Source organism: Mizuhopecten yessoensis, unplaced genomic scaffold (assembly GCF_002113885.1).
Source record: "Mizuhopecten yessoensis strain PY_sf001 unplaced genomic scaffold, ASM211388v2 scaffold733, whole genome shotgun sequence".
In the NCBI taxonomy this organism is placed as follows: domain Eukaryota; kingdom Metazoa; phylum Mollusca; class Bivalvia; order Pectinida; family Pectinidae; genus Mizuhopecten; species Mizuhopecten yessoensis.
The window spans coordinates 166,070-183,679 of NW_018403694.1; the positions used below are offsets into that span (position 1 = coordinate 166,070).

The 17,610-nt window shown below is 38.5% G+C and overlaps 1 protein-coding gene across 4 annotated transcripts in view; it reads left to right on the top strand.

Annotated features, from left to right (window-relative positions):
- Window positions 1-17,610, top strand: part of LOC110452228 (CDP-diacylglycerol--glycerol-3-phosphate 3-phosphatidyltransferase, mitochondrial-like) — a 79,763-nt gene that overhangs the window by 32,826 nt on the left and 29,327 nt on the right. For all 4 annotated transcript variants that reach the window (XM_021500615.1, XM_021500608.1, XM_021500623.1 and 1 more), the window contains 2 exons: window positions 6,756-7,045; window positions 15,984-16,165. In XM_021500615.1, coding sequence (XP_021356290.1) covers window positions 6,756-7,045; window positions 15,984-16,165 — 472 coding nt within the window. The remainder of the gene's footprint in view (window positions 1-6,755; window positions 7,046-15,983; window positions 16,166-17,610) is intronic.

Here is a 17,610-nt window from a genome sequence, read left to right on the forward strand (position 1 = left end):
TACTTAAATTGTAAATTTCAGGACCCCCGAGCTATCCGTTCTCCCTTGGGGAGGGGGTAAAGTTTACTATAGTTTATATAGGGAAATAACACTTTTGGGTATATTTTGACAACTTTCTGTAGGAAATTATTTTTACTTGGTGAGAATTATCCTTGGAGGTAGATGGTTTCAAATTGTAAAATTGAGATTCCTACCCCGACCCCTGGGGCCAGGGCGGGGCCCCAAAGGGAAAATTAATCAATATTTCAAAAATCTTCTTCTCCAGACTCAGAGGTACTACAGTGATTTTCTTTACGTGGAAAGAAAGATCATCAGGGGCTTTATTTAAATTGAAAATATCAGGACTCCGAGCTATCCGTTCTCCCTTGGGGAGGGGTTAACGTTTTCTATAGTTTATATAGGGAAATAACACTTTTCGGTATATATTCTATCCATTTTCAGCAGAAAATTGCTCAAACTTAGTCAGAATCATCTTGGGTAAATGAGAGTTTTACTTTGTAAAATTAGGATTCCTGCCCCATCCCCAGGGGCTAGGGCGGGGCCCCAAAGGGAACATTTACCAATATTTTTAAATTCTTATCCATTGATGACATGACAAGTATTGTATTTCACTTAGTTTACATGCTGATTTCCACATCACATCTAAACAATAAAATAAAGCTACCAGTATCTATGATATAACTCAGGTGACCACTAAGGCCCTTGGGCCTCTTGTATAAATATTATTTACCTATTTTTTTTTGGTGACAGAAAAATTTCTTTACTTCAAAGCAATATAACTACAAAATTTGAAGAAATTCTACTGAGAAATGGTGACACAATCCTATTACCTTAATAGCAAGTCCCACAGGAAAAGCATGAGTCCAGTACTAAGTTACAGTACACTTCAGGTGATTTGGTACTGAAATCCCGCGAGGGCAACAGTCGTCGCGCAGGTGAAGGGGATTAAAGCCCCACCGAGAAATCACCTGAGCAAAGTTGTGGGGGGCCGCCCACCCTGCGCGGATGAGCGTTGGGGATTAACTTGTCGATCGGCAGCTAACTAATGTACTGTACATTGAATAGCACTGACAGTCCAGGATGCCCGAATGCTATATTTATATGCTGTTTACACGACTATTTCATGCAATACAATATAGTAGTAGAACGTAGTACATCCGAAAAAATATCATTTACGTTCACGTCAGATCATCAGGTGGAAATCGGTCGGAATAAAACAATTATGTAAGGTAACAATAAATAACGTCTCTGAGTAACACGAGGCTATCTTTCAGTTGTTTAAGCAGCACACAGTGTTTTGGATGGTCAGCTATTTGCACCAACCATTCTTGCTCTATTTCGTATTCGAAGTCAGAAGGTTGCATAAATTCACGAAAGAAAATCAGCTGCTTTCGACGACCTAGTTACAGGTGGCGCTGTTGATGTACATTACGTAATGCGATGTCAATCAGGTGAAGCCGAAATACTTTGACGAGTAACGGAGATGTGTAAAATTCATCCATTTTCTTGTGTGTACACTTTGTTTGAAAGTTTATAGGGAAATATTACGAACCAGTAAACGAAACAAAATGTCTCGTCTCCAATTAGCGTAGTGAAGCCTTGTGTCCGGTTAGCCTTCGAACTTGACAGATGTTAGAAAACAAACACGACACAGAATGATTTGGAGATATGCTTTCAACCCTAGAATTTAATATTGCGTCCAAATGTGACTGATTTTGGCTAGTCCATATTTTAACAGAGGGTAAAAAGCGTTTGCAACACTACAGGTGTCTCAATTCAAGTTGTCAAGCATGGTTACCTTTACCATTCTACTTGTGTGTTAATGTATTGGACATATTCATCTTTAATGTATAAACAGGAAACTGTACTTGAAAATTATAGAATAATCTGGAACAATTTTTAATTATCACAGTAAGAAGAGTCCAAGCGCCGGTTATTGTTTTGGCTAGTAAAAAAGGACGTTAGTGTCTCAAATATTGGACAAGCCTACCAGATCATTGGATGAGGTGAACTGTGACCTTGCTACTGACAATTCCTCAAGAAGTTGAAGAACAAATCTATTATTGTTATTTTCATCATGCAAGCGCGTAGCTGTCTAGCTACATGCAAATGAGTACACATAATTTTGATGAGTAAAAACATATTTAATATAGGTGTATTTCAAACCTTTCTTGCGTAAGTAAAGTAAATTTTTAAAAAAAAATCGCAATGAATCGCAATGAATACGTTTTCTATTTTTTTTACCAAAATTAAAATCAGAGACATAAATTACGTCTGCTTAAATCTAATCGTCAACTTTCCACAAAACACAGGAATTTGATCCAGAGACCTTGAATTCAAAAACTTTTCTTTGGGAGGCCAACCCCTAGCTGGGCCTTGCACCCCCCACTACTTGAGCTACACTTATCATAAAAGCAATTAAGCAATTAACTTGAAACCATAGTTTGTCTCACCTGTGTTTAACACCTGCCAATCAAACTATTTTGATACAATGGAAAGTACGATAACCAGTTTCATTATTTATATAACCAAACTTTTTTTGAGAAGGCAATTAACAGGGAAAATTAACCTGGTAAGAATTGCAACGGTCACTGGTCTACGATCAGAGTTGTACGATGTCTATATAAAGATCTAATTGTCCATAACATAATTTTGAAAAAGAGTTTATGAAATATTCCAGAGATCGTTTTTCACTACATTTTTTTTATTTAAAAAGTAGTCACTCACTTCTCTGGAAATGATACACATATTGTTGAATTCTCGTTATTTTTAGAGGAATAGAATATTTCACATACATCTGATTAACAGAAATTAAAAATAGAATGTAGAACAACTTGGAACTCATCTTCGTTTGAGAAATAACACAGTTTTCTTAGACTCTCTGCCTTAAGTTCATTTTTGTTTTTACTCCATTCTCTTATCGTTGATAGTTAGCAACTTAGATTCAGGAAATCTTACTGAAGCGACAAATTTCAATTTTGTGATATAGGTTCGATCTTGTTTACCCGTACTTTTTTTGTTTCCTGAAAAATATGTTAGAAATTATCTTATTTATTATAATACATATCTATTGTAATAGTCGAAATGAAATAAATGTACATTTATACACATATGGTAATCAAATGCTGGTTATCACTTTTGTTGAGCACATGTGAAGTTTTCGGAAGTAGTTTCCTAATTATTTTCCATTTGAATTGTATATGTATTATTATTCTTAAACGGAAGAAATTAAGTTTATAGCATTTGGTTTGGAACGCTGGCATTTAAAGAAACGTGAGATCAACAGATAGATGCGGATTTGTCTACGGAATATACGGCGGGGGCATTTTTAGGTCACCTGAGACAAAGTCTCAAGTGACCTATTGTGATCGCCTTTTGTTCGTCGTCGTCCGTCATCCGTCGTGCGTCCGTAAACAATTTACATTTTCGACTTCTTCTCCAAAACCCCTGAACCAATTTCAATGAAATTTTGCAGGGACCTTCCATGGACAAAGGTCAACAAAAATAGTTGCCGGTTTAGTCCTAAGCCCCCAGGGGCCTGAGGGGCGGGGCCAAAAAGGGTCAAATTGACTAAAATTTCAAAAATCTTCTTCGCAAGACCCAGATATGGTAGAATCAAATACTCTTCATAGATGGAAGGGTCTTGAGGTGCTTTACCAAAATTGTGAATTTTTTGACCCTTGGGTCTTATGTTTCCCCCTGGGGAGGGGGTAAACTTTACTATAGTTTATATAGGGAAATCACATTTTGGACCAACATTTGTTTAATTTCCATTGGAAGTAATTCAATTTGGGTTAGCATTATCAGTATTAGGTAGCAGTTTGATAGTATGCACCTATGAGCCCTGACTGACCCCCAGGGGCTGATGGGTGGGGCCAAAAAGGGTTGAATTGACTGAAATTTCAAAAATCTTCTTCTCAAGACCCAGATATGGTAGAATCAAATACTCTTCATAGATGGAAGGGTCTTAAGGTGCTTTACCGAAATTGTGAATTTCTTGACCCTGGGGTCTCACGTTTCCCCCTGGGGAGGGGGTAAACTTTACTATAGTTTATATAGGGAAATCACATTTTGGACCAACATTTGTTTAATTTCCATTGGAAGTAATTCAATTTGGGTTAGCATTATCAGTATTAGGTAGCAGTTTGATAATAAGCACATATCAGCCCTGACTGACCCCCAGGGGCTGATGGGTGGGGCCAAAAAGGGTCGAATTTACTGAAATTTCAAAAATCTTCTTCTCAAGACCCAGATATGGTAGAATCAAATACTCTTCATAGATGGAAGGGTCTTAAGGTTTATGACCCTAGGGTCTCACGTTTACCCCCTGGGGAAGGGGGGGGGGGGCAAAATTTATTATGGTTTATAATGGCAAATGATACTTTGAATATTACATGTTAATAACTTGATTGGAATTATAACCTTGAATTGACAGTTTGATACTTTGAAAATTTTGAGCCAGCCCTACCCCCAAGGGCTGTAGGGTGGGGCTCAAAGGAGTCAGTGTGCTAAAATTTCTTCATTTTCCTTGTTAAGAATCAGAGGTGCTAGTTTCAAATCCTTTTTAGTCTGAAATCTGTATGCTAGATATTGAATAAGGTGGTTTTATTGTTTTTTGTCACTTTGAATAATATTTCTGTTCATGTTAAAAACAAAATCAACTCTCTGTATAAATATATCAGGTGACCGTTAAGGCCCATGGACCTCTTGTATATTATTATAAACGTTTTTGTGTGAAATGACATTCGTTGGAATTTTATTAAGTATTGATAATACATAGCTTTAACACATATCAGGATCATTTTGACACTATACCAACGTATGAAAATGGATCGCAACGTTAGTTTGAATTTTTATACATCGACAGATTCTGTGGATCAAATCTAAGGACCAGCATGGACTTAATGCGATTGATTTTTTTCTTCAAAAAGTTTTATACATTGAAACAACATATATTTGTTAAAAGTACGAAAATATGACAAAAACTGAAATATTCTTGTAGGAATATGAGCTGGTCTTACGATGATACTGTGTATGTACATGTATATATATATAATTCATGCATGACCATCCGTGAAGGAATACGGTATATTAGACGAATTTAAATTGAAACCTAACAGTGTCAAAGGGATCATAATTAAAGAAATGCAAAACAGTTAACTTTCAAAACGTAGTTGGTTTAAAACTTCTAAATAATATTCATATTTAATTCTGATTTTGTTTTATATATAATTTTGTATTGCAACAGTTACACATGAAATCATACGAATACTTGTTGTCTCCGATTGATACACACAGAATAAAATAAGATTAGATAACTTGAAATTAGCGAGGTCCATGTTACAGGTAGGAGAACCATATTAAACATTTATTTAAAGTGTAGACTTATAAGGACCAATATTTTCATTCTGTTCATAATTTAATGCAACCGTCTTTTTTATTTTTCATTTCTACAAACACACAAAAAAGTACGAAAATTTGGGGAATTGAGTGGGCGGCACCTCGACGATACACACCATCTAATCAGTCGCATGATGCGGTGTATTGCGAAAGCTCCGCCCATTATGACAGGAGGGCTACTGTGCTGAGATGTGATTGACGTTTCAGACCAACCAATAATTTTGGGTGATTTCAGAGTGCAGGGACAGTCGGCTTGTCCGCCTCGTTAAATTTTTCAATAAACTTATGTTAATCAGTAAACTATGATAACATTTGATACAATGTATACTAAACGGAGAGTATACTAAACGGAGACACTTATAATGATGTGTTAATTAACGTACTGGTCCTTTTCAATTATAATCTAGATTGTTTCAAGGGGAAATCGTGTAATCTAGTCAAATTAACCGACACTTGCACATCGTAAATGTTGCCCCAATATACGTCTATTGGACAAAGACGAAATGTTTATCACGTAACAAGGCAATGCTACTTTATATTAAGCATACATGGGTAATTTTAAATAGATCTCGTGGAACTCGTTTCTTTTTAAATATCCACTACAAGACAGGTTTTCCACCCCTAGTATGTGCTTGCGTTATTTCTTTTCTGTTCGAGAAATTCAAGTAGCGCTTTCTGTTCGGTGTGCCGACTGTAACTGTGCATCTGTGATACCGTAGACAGGAATAGCGGCCATAGCAGATACATACATGACCCAAAGTTTGAATAAAACTTGAACTAGTAGTATACTGTATTTTCTCTGTCCAGACTTAATCCCCATCACCCATGAACGCGGGATAGTCGTGGAGGGCTTATCAATGTAAAGCTGGCAGATCTACCTTGATATAGCCGGCGTTTCGTCCGCGATCATCCCGCGGCTACGAGCGACACGGATTAAAATTTGTCGCTCAGCGGGCGACTGAGTACCAAATCACCTGACGCGTACTGTATATACATGTAGTTGTATCCCGAAAATTGCTTGGGAATCTATTACGAAACTTCTGGATAGATACATCCAAGTTAAAGTGGTAGCATGTTTAGCGATTGTGTCAAAGATATATAAATAAATGAGGCTGGGGTTTTAGGGTTGAGGAAAGGTTATCCGCCTCCAGAGACGACAATGTGCGAGGAGATATCCCTCCACTGGGAGTTTTAGCTCGCCTGTTGGAACTGCACACTAGCTTATGCAGTGTTCACCTTCCATCCGTCCCTTGTCAAGAAGTGGCAATAGAGTTTAATTAACATGTTTTCCAAATTACATGTATTTAGGTTACTTGTAGCACAGTACTTACGGGTGTTTCTCTTATTCCTTACAGGTAGACAACATACGTGAGGCCTGTATTGAAGCCAAAAAGAATAAAGATGAAGACTTTGAGGTTCATGTACTGTTAGACTTTGTGCGTGGTTCACGAGGACATGACAGTTCATCCAGAACAATGTTGACACCACTTTTAAAAGAATTTGAAGGAATGATTCATGTACACCTTTTTCACTCCCCAAACCTTCGAGGTCTGGTGCGCTCATTACTGCCACAACGGTTTGATGAAATTGTAGGACTGCACCACATGAAAATGTATTTGTTCGATGACAGTTTCATCATCAGTGGGTAAGTCATTGTTAAAAAGTCTCTGAAAAAACAGGCAGTCTTAGGCAGTTGTTTGCATTATATTTAGCCTATAGAATGCTTATGTTGAGAGCTATCAAGTTAGTTTGTATTTAGAGAAAATTAGCAGAGAGAAAAATGAATGAGAGCCCTCCTGTGTGAAGATATCATATTGTTTAGGGGACTACAGGGCTCCCCACAGTTCCTATCAATTTATTTATATATATATCTGTATATATTTATCAGTATTATATATATATATAATATTTGGCTGGGGTTGCATATTAAGTTTGGCTAGGTTATTGCATAAATAGACTTGGTTTCAGTGACTGTAGTTATTTCCCTGTGAAGTACAGTTAAACTGTCTTGAAGTTGTGCCCTTTCGCATGTCTTCAAATTTAGACCAAATTTCTGAGAGTTATGCCCCTTTTCTATAACTTCTGTCCAGAATATTATGTCGGACATATGTAATACATTGAAGTACAATGAATGCAACTCCTCCTACAGTTTTTAGCTGAATTTCATGAACCTCTACTAATGTAATCCACACACTTGGTACAAGTTTTGTACCTGCAATAACAATTTTGAACTGGTATTCTTTATAGAAGTTATGCCCTATTTTGCAAAACATTTATCGGGGGCATTTTGTAGTAAGAAGCCACCAGTAATATGAATACTAACTATAAGGTTAGCCTGCAACGGCAAGTGTTATCTACGATCAGACCAACAGTACGCGAAATACGTCCATATAGCGGCTTGACCAAGTGTAGACTACACCCGATATTGTCACGCACAGCAGCTCATCACCTTCGGGCAAGTCGAACTGCTCACCGAGCATACAGAGAAGTCGGCTCGGCCACTTTACAAATGCATTTTCACAACTCTCTTCCCTGTTTAAAAACAGAAGCATTTATGGTACAAGAACACCCAACGGAAGATTCAATCACCTGCCGCCTCGCAACAGCCTGAAGGTGAGTCAACGAGTACATTGTACAACAGTGTTTGAGGTGACGGCCTTTTCCGAGCAGCATGTTTGAGTTCTCTGTCCGGAGAGGACAGATGCATGCTTGTCTTTCTAGCAGATGGGGAATTGTCATACTCTTCAGCCTCAAAACCTAAGTGGGTACGCCTCATCCGTTGTCGCATAGGCTTCAAGTCACCTGTTTCTATCCGATGCTGGATATCCCCTCGAAACAGTTCCAGGTCAAAATCATCATCAGCAAAGACTTCTCGAAAGGCCAATGAAAGTTCAGCAACCCTCAATGCCTGATCTGGAGACAACTTTCTTGCCGAACGATCAAATAGATCAATCAAGGACGCAGGAAGTGCTGAACTTGCCTTCTTCAGTCGGTCATTCAATGATCCTTCCTGTTCCAGTTGAACTTTCCTAACCTTCGGTAACGAAGGCGCAGTCTTATCCTCTTCAGTTGCATGCTTGACCTACACATCAGTCCCTAAGCTACAACCGCTGTTTGAGGTAATGCATGTATTAGTAGGGTTACATAGTTTGAGGGACATGTTGTCACTGTCTTTCCGTAAAGCGGGGGGGAACAAGAAGGCCCTTTATGTCCCTGTACGGCTGAACTACCAATTGATGTCCCTTGGGACGTCTACTTGTTCAGCCTGTGCAGAGTTAAAGGATGCCAGGGGCATGTCCTACCCCTTATTTTCACATTGAAAACTTGGGTTTCGCCTTCATTCGGATCTTTGAAGCACACCGCAGGATAGGATTGACCCTCTAACTCCCCAGTATACGCCAACAGATTGATTATGGCCCTGTGTTTGTCCAAGAAATCGAGTCCTAGGATCATGTGGTCCGAGATATCAGCAACCACTACAGACATTCTGTCATAAAGGGAACCTAACTCAATGACTGTTTTGTCCAAAATACTGTCACTGATCCTTGAGTCTTTCCCTACAGATTCCCCTAGAAAGATTGGGTCCCAGGTCCAATGAGTTAAATAACTCCGTATTAATTACAGAGACCTGAGCAACAGTGTCTACAACGGCTTTACATTCTTTACCATGAAGCTTGACCGGAAGTTCAAATCATTATCAGAGTAAACGAATATTTCCCTAACCCCTTACAAAGTATTGTCACTGTCATACCCTTTGCAGGTATTGAACTGCTTAGTAGACCCATATATGAGTTTTTGGTTGATTATAACACCCTTTACTAACGCTAGCGCGTTATCAAGTGTGCTAGGGGCCTTGTCTAGAACTGCCACCCGCTTATCAAACAGGAAGCTGTCAACGGCCATGGTCTGTACAAAGTCTTCCTGTGTCCCAGGAAAACCGTCAGAAGCCAGCTCCTGAGTTCTGTCGGCATATTCCTCAACAGTTTCCTCCAAACTTTGACATAACTTTGCCAACTCACGTCTGCCAATGCGGGGAAGATCCTGTTTCCCAAACCATTTGCTAAGTTCAGAGCAAAGGACAATATAATCTTCGCGTATATACAACGGCCGGGAGCTGAACAACTTTAAGGTCTTGTCACAGAGGCTCTCAATAAGTTTATCCAACATTTGTCTATTTGACCAGGCTTATCGGTCACCAATGTGAAAGATCTGAACAAAAAATGGTTTCCATTCAGTCCTACTGTCATATGTGGGCTTAACCTTCCTGTCTTATTCACCCCTCACACCAGACCTTCTGTCCCCACTTCCGAAACCCTGACCCTTAAAATAATTTTGACCATTAGCCCCTTGTCCCGACTTGGCCTTCTGAATGGATATAGACTTCGGGGCTAGTCCCTCCACTGTATCCAACAAATGCCCAATGCCAGGTTTTGTCACTTGCTTCAATAGAGCTATCCAAATTTGCTCATCCCTTTACCCTAAGCTGACGGGAAAACTCTTCCCGCATTTCATCTATATGCCTTTGCATTTGCATTTCACTTCTCGCTAATTCATCCTCCCTAATCCTAAATGCTTTTCCTGAACCTCCCTCTCAAAAGCAATCTCCTCGGCCATGCTGCGGGCATGTTGTAAAGCCCCACTATCAACCCCACCTTCCTGCCTAACCTGGCCCCCAGAAGCCACCAGCTCAAGGGACACTAATCCCTTATTTATCAGCGGGTCCCACATTGTACTACCGGTAGGTATGCTTGAAGTCTTCAATTCAAATCTCCCCATGTTATTGTGTTGGCACACTCGTCCCGTTTTTGGATAGTTGCTTTAGCCCTGTTAGGACCTATTCCATTAATGCCAACCAGTTCCTCATAAGTTGCTGCATTGATATTGAGGGCACAGAGCTATATTTACCTCAACTGAACATGTACTAACAACACAAAGGCCCCGGGCTTATAATAACACCCAACGTGTGGCGTGGTTATAAATAGTTACCGTTCGATGTGTATGTAAACACGTACGGGGATAATCACAGCTGTAAATGATGTTTTATTCTGACACCAATTGTAGTAAGAAGCTACAAGTAATATGAATGCTAACTATAAGGTTATATTAGCCTGCAATGGCGAGTGTAATCTACAATCAGACCAACAGTAGGCGAAACCAATCGTATAGCGGCTTGACCAAGTGTAGACTACACCCGATATTGTCACGCAGGACAGCTCATCATCTTCGGGCGAGTCGACCTGCTCACCGAGCATACAGAGAAGTCGGCTTGGCTACTTTACAAGTGCATTTTCACAACAATATTGTCTACCCAGTCTCTCCTAGAGTAACTAGATTTAGTTTGCAAACTTGTATATCTTGGGATGGTGTCTCACTGCGACATATGGTTTGACCTTCAATATTCAAATATCTTGTTGAGATGGCAAAGTATAAAGAACAGGAAGTATGTCATTTTGTGAACACTGGAAAGATACGGTAACGCAAGAAGGAAGAAAATTCACCAGATCAGAAAGGAAGCAGTCAACCTCTGATAAATAAAACAGCAATCACCGACCATTCCACACAAAAAAATAATGTGATTGACTGGAATAACTCCAAAGTATTGGACAGAGAGAGCAGTCTGTTCAAGCGGCAGATAAAGGAAGTCATCTGGATTCTGGATACACCGCAGTGAGCCAGTTCTAGATGGAGATGAGGGGGCTCATAGACTCTTACACATCTATGACCAAATATTAAGCAAAGCGTAGCTGAATTGAGTCATTTCGTTACATATAAAACAACTATTGTGCATAACGCTTACAGTGTAGGCTAATCAACATCCATTTGTGGACAACTCGTACACATTTTAAACCTTGTGTGCATACGCTTCACTGGTCATTTGTCTGTGGAGGTGACAGAGTACATACCGTACTAGTCATCAAAACGTCGCATAGAAACACTTATTTGTTGTGAAGCAAGAAAACTTTTCATAATCAATACATACCAACCTGAAGAAAATGTTAAGAACTATGTCACTGTGACCTATGCTTTGACCTTTGACATCAACCCTTTGAAACTGTTTGCCTGGGGCATATCTTCTATGCTCTTTCAGCTGGGGTAACCAGATTTGGTATGCAAGTACATCATGGAAACCACAAATCATGTTATTATTACTGAAATTATATTTAGATTATATTCTTCCCCTTTGGAGAGGGGATCAAGTTTACTATAGTTTATAGAGAGAAATAACAATTTTGGGTATTGTAAAGTAGTAATTTAGCTACTTTGAACATATATTTATCTGACCTGTTACTTCCAAAGAAAGGTTCTTATTTTTTGTGCTGATCCAAAACTCCAATATTACCACCCTGCCAGGATGATGATATCTTGCAATAAGCATACTGGGGTGATGGGCTACAAATTGTGTTCAAATGAATAATCTTGACTGCCTTTCAAAGTCACTGGCCATGGGGTCAAATGTGGGAAAAAATCTTTGAAACAATTTCTTCTGAAAAACCAAACAGCCCAGGATGATGTTTATCGGATCGGCCAGTAGCTATAGCATGCCAGGATAAAGGGCTATCAATTTTGTACAAATTAATAGCCTTGTTTGACTTTCAAGGTCATAGGGGTTAAATATGTTCAAATCTTTTAACTGGGTCTTGCACTGACCAAGATTAATAGGACATGATATTTCTGCTGAAGCTGAGTTTAATTTTAATTTAGTTTATTTAAATATATTTGATCTCGGTCCACTCTTGAGGTTACAAGTGTGAGCATGTAAAATCTAGTCGAGCGATACAGGCCTATTGGGCCTCTTGTTGAAAAAAACAGATGAACTGCAGATATTTAAGTTTTCTACACATTACTTTTTACCATGGCAGAATCAATTTTATCACATTTGTTTGACCTGAGCCCTTACTGCTAGGAAAATTCCAAAGGTAGGGTCAACGCCTATGGAGATTTAACATTAGCGTCGGCCCCCGCTGGGAATTTCAAAACAAGATATATCCAAAAAGGTATGAGTAAAGGAAGCTTAAAGAAGGGACAGTTAGTTTCAGAATTCATTTAAGGATAAATGGGACCTCATTGACTTACACCTGTGTGGGTGTTACAGGTGCGGTAATACAATGCCTCCTAGAGCATTTAAATGACATAATTACTATAACTTATATCATCGTGTGCATATTCCATCTGTTATTTTAATACCAAATATTGCACAATTTCAAGAATGAATTGTTCATTTTATTAAAGATTTAAGCAAAAAGTATGTGAAATTTCATTACTAATGAGAAAATTTCCATTTTTGACATAGTTCTGAAATCTTTCAACATCAGGAATTTCAATAACATTGACAACTGGTAAATTTGTCATATAACACTTTTGATTGAAAATAAGAAAAACATAGCTTTCTTTCCACTTTTCCTTCAACTTGTGTTTCTTCATGACCAAATTTAAAAGGTCCTTGGGTCTTGATATTTGGCAAGTAGGTTGTTCATGTGAATGGATTTAAGTTTTGTAAACGTTGATGACCTTGACCTTCGTTCAAGGTCACAAAAATCAATTTGCTAAAAAAATAGTTTGTATGGGGAGGCAGACAAGGATATCTTTTCTTGCTTTATTTGTTTAGAGTTAACGATATACAATAATGTAATATTCCTTCATATTTTGTTTAATGAATAGGCAATAGGCAAAATAAAATAATAACTAGAACTGTACGCCAATGGTTAACTTATACCCCCGCTCCTATATAAACCAGAACTGTAAGCTAAAGGTTTACTAAGGCAAAGCATTGCAAAGAAATTCATAGTCTCCTATCAGTAATAACTTAAGTATATAGGTCACTGACATACTTCCTGTACTCCCTCTCCATACAAAAACATTCTTGCATACCAAATCTTGTTAGCCCAGATCAACCAGTTTTGCTGAAATCGTCCTAGTAGTAATGGAAGAGGTGTCAAGACAAAGATTTTTAACAAAGGGCCATAACTCTTTAAAAATGGTCAAAATGAAAAAATACTACTCTGATGTACGACATCAATGGGTAATTACCAGATATGTAAACTTTCATTAAAATCAGCCCAATAATTTTTGAGGCAGACAAAGTATTTTTTTAACAAAGGGCCATAACTCCTGTTAAAGGGTCGGAATGAAAACGTACTACGTATATACTTGTATGCACAATGTCAGGGGGCAGTTATCATATCTGTTAACTTCCGTTGAAATTGGCGCCATAGTTTTGGAGGAGTTGTCTTGACAAGAGTTTTTCAACAAAGGACAATTTCTCCGTAAAAAAGGGTCAGATTGAAAATAAAATATACCTGGATGCACAACAGACAGGTAAAAGTTATTATATCTGAAAACTTTCGTTGAAATTTATCCCTTAGTTTCGGAGGACATGTCCGGACAATGATTTTTCAACAAAGTGCCATAACTTTGTAAAATAAGGATCAGAATGAAAAAGTAATACCTGGATGCACAATTTCATGTGGTAGCTATCATATCTGGAAACTTTCGTTGAAATTGGTCCATTTCTTTAGAAGGAGTCATCCGGACAAACTTTTTCTACGGACGGACAGACGGACGGACAAGCTGATTCCAGTATAACCTCCTTAATTCGTTACGGGGGGTATAATTAAGTGTATAAGAGTTTTACTATTAAGATTATTTTAGTGTTTTTATATAACTGCATATCTATAACACAACCTCAACCTTAAGTAGTTCTCCAGAGGAAAGATTTCTTTGGCAGGATACATATTCATGAGTTATTACTGCTGCACATAACTTTAAAACATGTGTAATATAACAAAGTGTTTTGGTATAATACGAAAACAGAAAAAGTATCTGTCTGTCCGTCCACAAATTTTGTTCCTGATTGATAACTTTGATACTTAATGACCTATGTACATGAAACTTGGTCAAGCTGTTCAGTTCATAAAAATACACATTGAGGTAAAAAGTCAAGGTCAAAGGTCAAGATCGTTAGGTTCAAAGGTCAAGGTCAAATTTTACATCTTTTCACTGATGAACATTTTGTTATGACATTATGAAGCAAAGTTGATCAGAATTAAACAAGGAGTCAACTGACCAAAGGTCAAGGTCATCGGGTCAGGGGTCAAGGACATCGGGTTAGGGGTCAAGGTCAAATTTTGTAGCTTTTCTCTAGTGAACATTATGCTATGACATTATGAAGCAAAGTTGTTTGGAATTAAACAAAGAGACACACTGAGGAAAAAAGTTGAGGTCAAAGGTCAAGGTCATGATATTTAAAGGTCAAGGTCAAATTTTGCATCTTTTTACTGATAAACATTTTGTTATGACATGATGAAGCAAAGTTGATCAGAATTGAACAACGAGTCAACTGACCAAAGGTCAAGGTCATTGGGTCAAAGGTCAAGGTTAAATTTGGTATCTTTTCACTGGTGAACCTTTTCGCTTTGACACTTTGAAGCAATGTTGCTTAGAATTAAACAAGGAGTCAATTGACCAAAGGTTAAGGTCACTTGGTCAAATGTCAAGGTTAAAATTTTGTACCTTTTCCCTGATGAACATTTTGTTATGACATTATGAAGCAATGTTGTTCAGAACACAGAGTCAACTGACCTTAGTTCCAGGCTACGGGGTCCAAAGGGTCAAGGTCAAGTGTTGTATTTTTCACTGATGAATATTTTGTTATGATATTAAGAAGCAAAGTTGGTCGGAATTAAAGAATAAGTCAACTGACCAAAGATCAGGGTCAATGGGTTAATGGTCAAGGTCATTTGGGTCCAAAGGTCAAAGACAAAATGGATCTCTGACTTTGACCCTGGCTCTTAATGGAGAAGGTATATAAGGTGAAATAAAACAAATCAAAGCTAACAAATGAGTATTGCACCGGTAATTGTCATTTCTGTTAGCCCAGCAAATATGGAGGTGGAAGGAAACACATCACATCATAGTACATGTAAAATGTATACTTTGCTTCCTTGCGATTCTTTTTGAAGTCCAGATGTCAAACATCAAGCTCAGCTATATGGGCAGATTGCTTCTTGATGATTATGGGGGATATAATTGCCACAAGACAGGGCCCTTTCTGACCTGTCAGTGTTCTAGTTGTATACACTGTACACTATCATAATACATTATCAAAACAACATTCGCCTGTGACACATATCTGTCATTTTGTTAGGATACCCCCGTCACTCAACCTGGTGTTAAGCAAGGAGGTCCACTACGGTTATCAGCAGTAATTATGAATAATCATTCATTCAGTTATTGATCATTTTTATGTATCCACATATGGCAAAAGAATAAAAGAAATCAAAACGGGGGCCAAATGTTGACCCCACCTTTGTAAATAACGAGATTCTTTTTTTTCAAAACTTTCTCTTTAAGGAACACGCATTGCTAAAAAGGTTTTCTGTGATACTTGACTGAAAGAAGCAGGATTTGTACACAAGCAGTGCACATCATTTATTTCTGGATAAGCCCTTATGTTGCAGATGTCGTTTCCAGATTGCTTTACATATTTAATTACTTTTAACCCTCTCACTTCTTAGGCCCTATTTATTTGTGCATTTACAATATCAGAAAATCAATGTTAATGATAACTTGTAATACTGTTGCAGCGCCAACCTGAGTGAGTCCTACTTCACAGATAGACAGGATCGCTACATCCTGTTTAACGAGTGTGTGGAAATGGCCGACTTCTTCTCTGCCCTAGTAAAGGGTGTGGCAGCCTGCTCATTTGTCCTCCACTCAGACAACACTGTCACACTCTCACCATACTGCAAGGCACACCCTTTTGATGGTTGGTATATTTTTAGGTCACCTGGCCCAAAGGGCCAAGTGAGCTTATGGCATGGTGCGGCGTCCGTCCGGCGTCGACTTTTTACTTTAAACAACTTCTTCTCAATAACCAAAATGCCCAGAGTGATGATATTTGGCCAGTAGCATGCTGAGATGTAGGGCTACCAAGTTTGTGCAAACAAATGGCCTTGATTTATATTCAAGGTCACTGGGATCAAATATGTTTAAAACCTTTAAACGACATCTTCTGAATAACAGAGAGGCTTAGGGTGATGATATTTGGCCAGTAACATGCTGGGATGAAGGGCTACCAAGTTTGTTCAAATAAATGACCTTGATTTATATCCAAGGTCACTGGAGTCAAAAATCTTTAAAACCTTTAAACGACTTCTTCTGAATAACCAAGAGGCCTAGGGTGATGATATTTGACCAGTAACATGCTGACATGTAAGGCTACCAAGTTTGTTCAAATAAATGACCTTGATTTATATTCAAGGTCACTGGGGTCAAATATGTTTAAAACCTTTAAACGACTTCTGAATAACCAAGAGTCCTAGGGTGACGATATTTGGCCAGTAACATGCTGGGATGAAGGGCTACCAAGTTTGTTCAAATAAATGACCTTGATTTATATTCAAGGTCACTTGGGTCAAATATGTTTAAAACCTTTAAATGACATCTTCTAAATAACTGAGAGGCCTAGGGTGATGATATTTGGCCAGTAACATGCTTGGATGAAGGGCTACCAAGTTTGTTAGGTCACCTGAGACAAAGTCTCAAGTGACCTATTGCGATCGCCTTTTGTACGTCGTCCGTCGTCCGTCGTCCATCTTCCGTCGTGAGTCCGTAAACAATTTACATTTTCGACTTCTCCAAAACCCCTGAACCAATTTCAATGAAATTTTGCAGAAACCTTCCATGGCCAAAGGTCACAAAAAATATTTGCCGGTTTGGTCCCTGGCCCCCAGGGGCCTGAGGGGCAGGGCCAAAAAGGGTCAGATTGACTAAAATTTCAAAAATCTTCTTCTCAAGACCCAGATATGGTAGAATCAAATACTCTTCATAGATGGAAGGGTCTTAAGGTGCTTTACCGAAATTGTGAATTTCTTGACTCTGGGGTCTCACGTTTCCCCCTGGGGAGGGGGTAAACTTTACTATAGTTTATATAGGGAAATCACATTTTGGACCAACATTTGTTTAATTGCCATTGGAGGTAATTCAATTTAGGTTAGCATTATCAGTATTGGGTAGCAGTTTGATAGTATGTGCATATCAGCCCTGACTGACCCCCAGTGGCTGATGGGTGGGGCCAAAAAGGGTTGAATTAACTGAAATTTCAAAAATCTTCTTAAAGACCCAGATATGGTAGAATCAAGCACTCTTCATAGATGGGAAGGTCTTAAGGTTTATGACCCTAGGGTCTCACGTTTACCCCCTGGGGAAGGA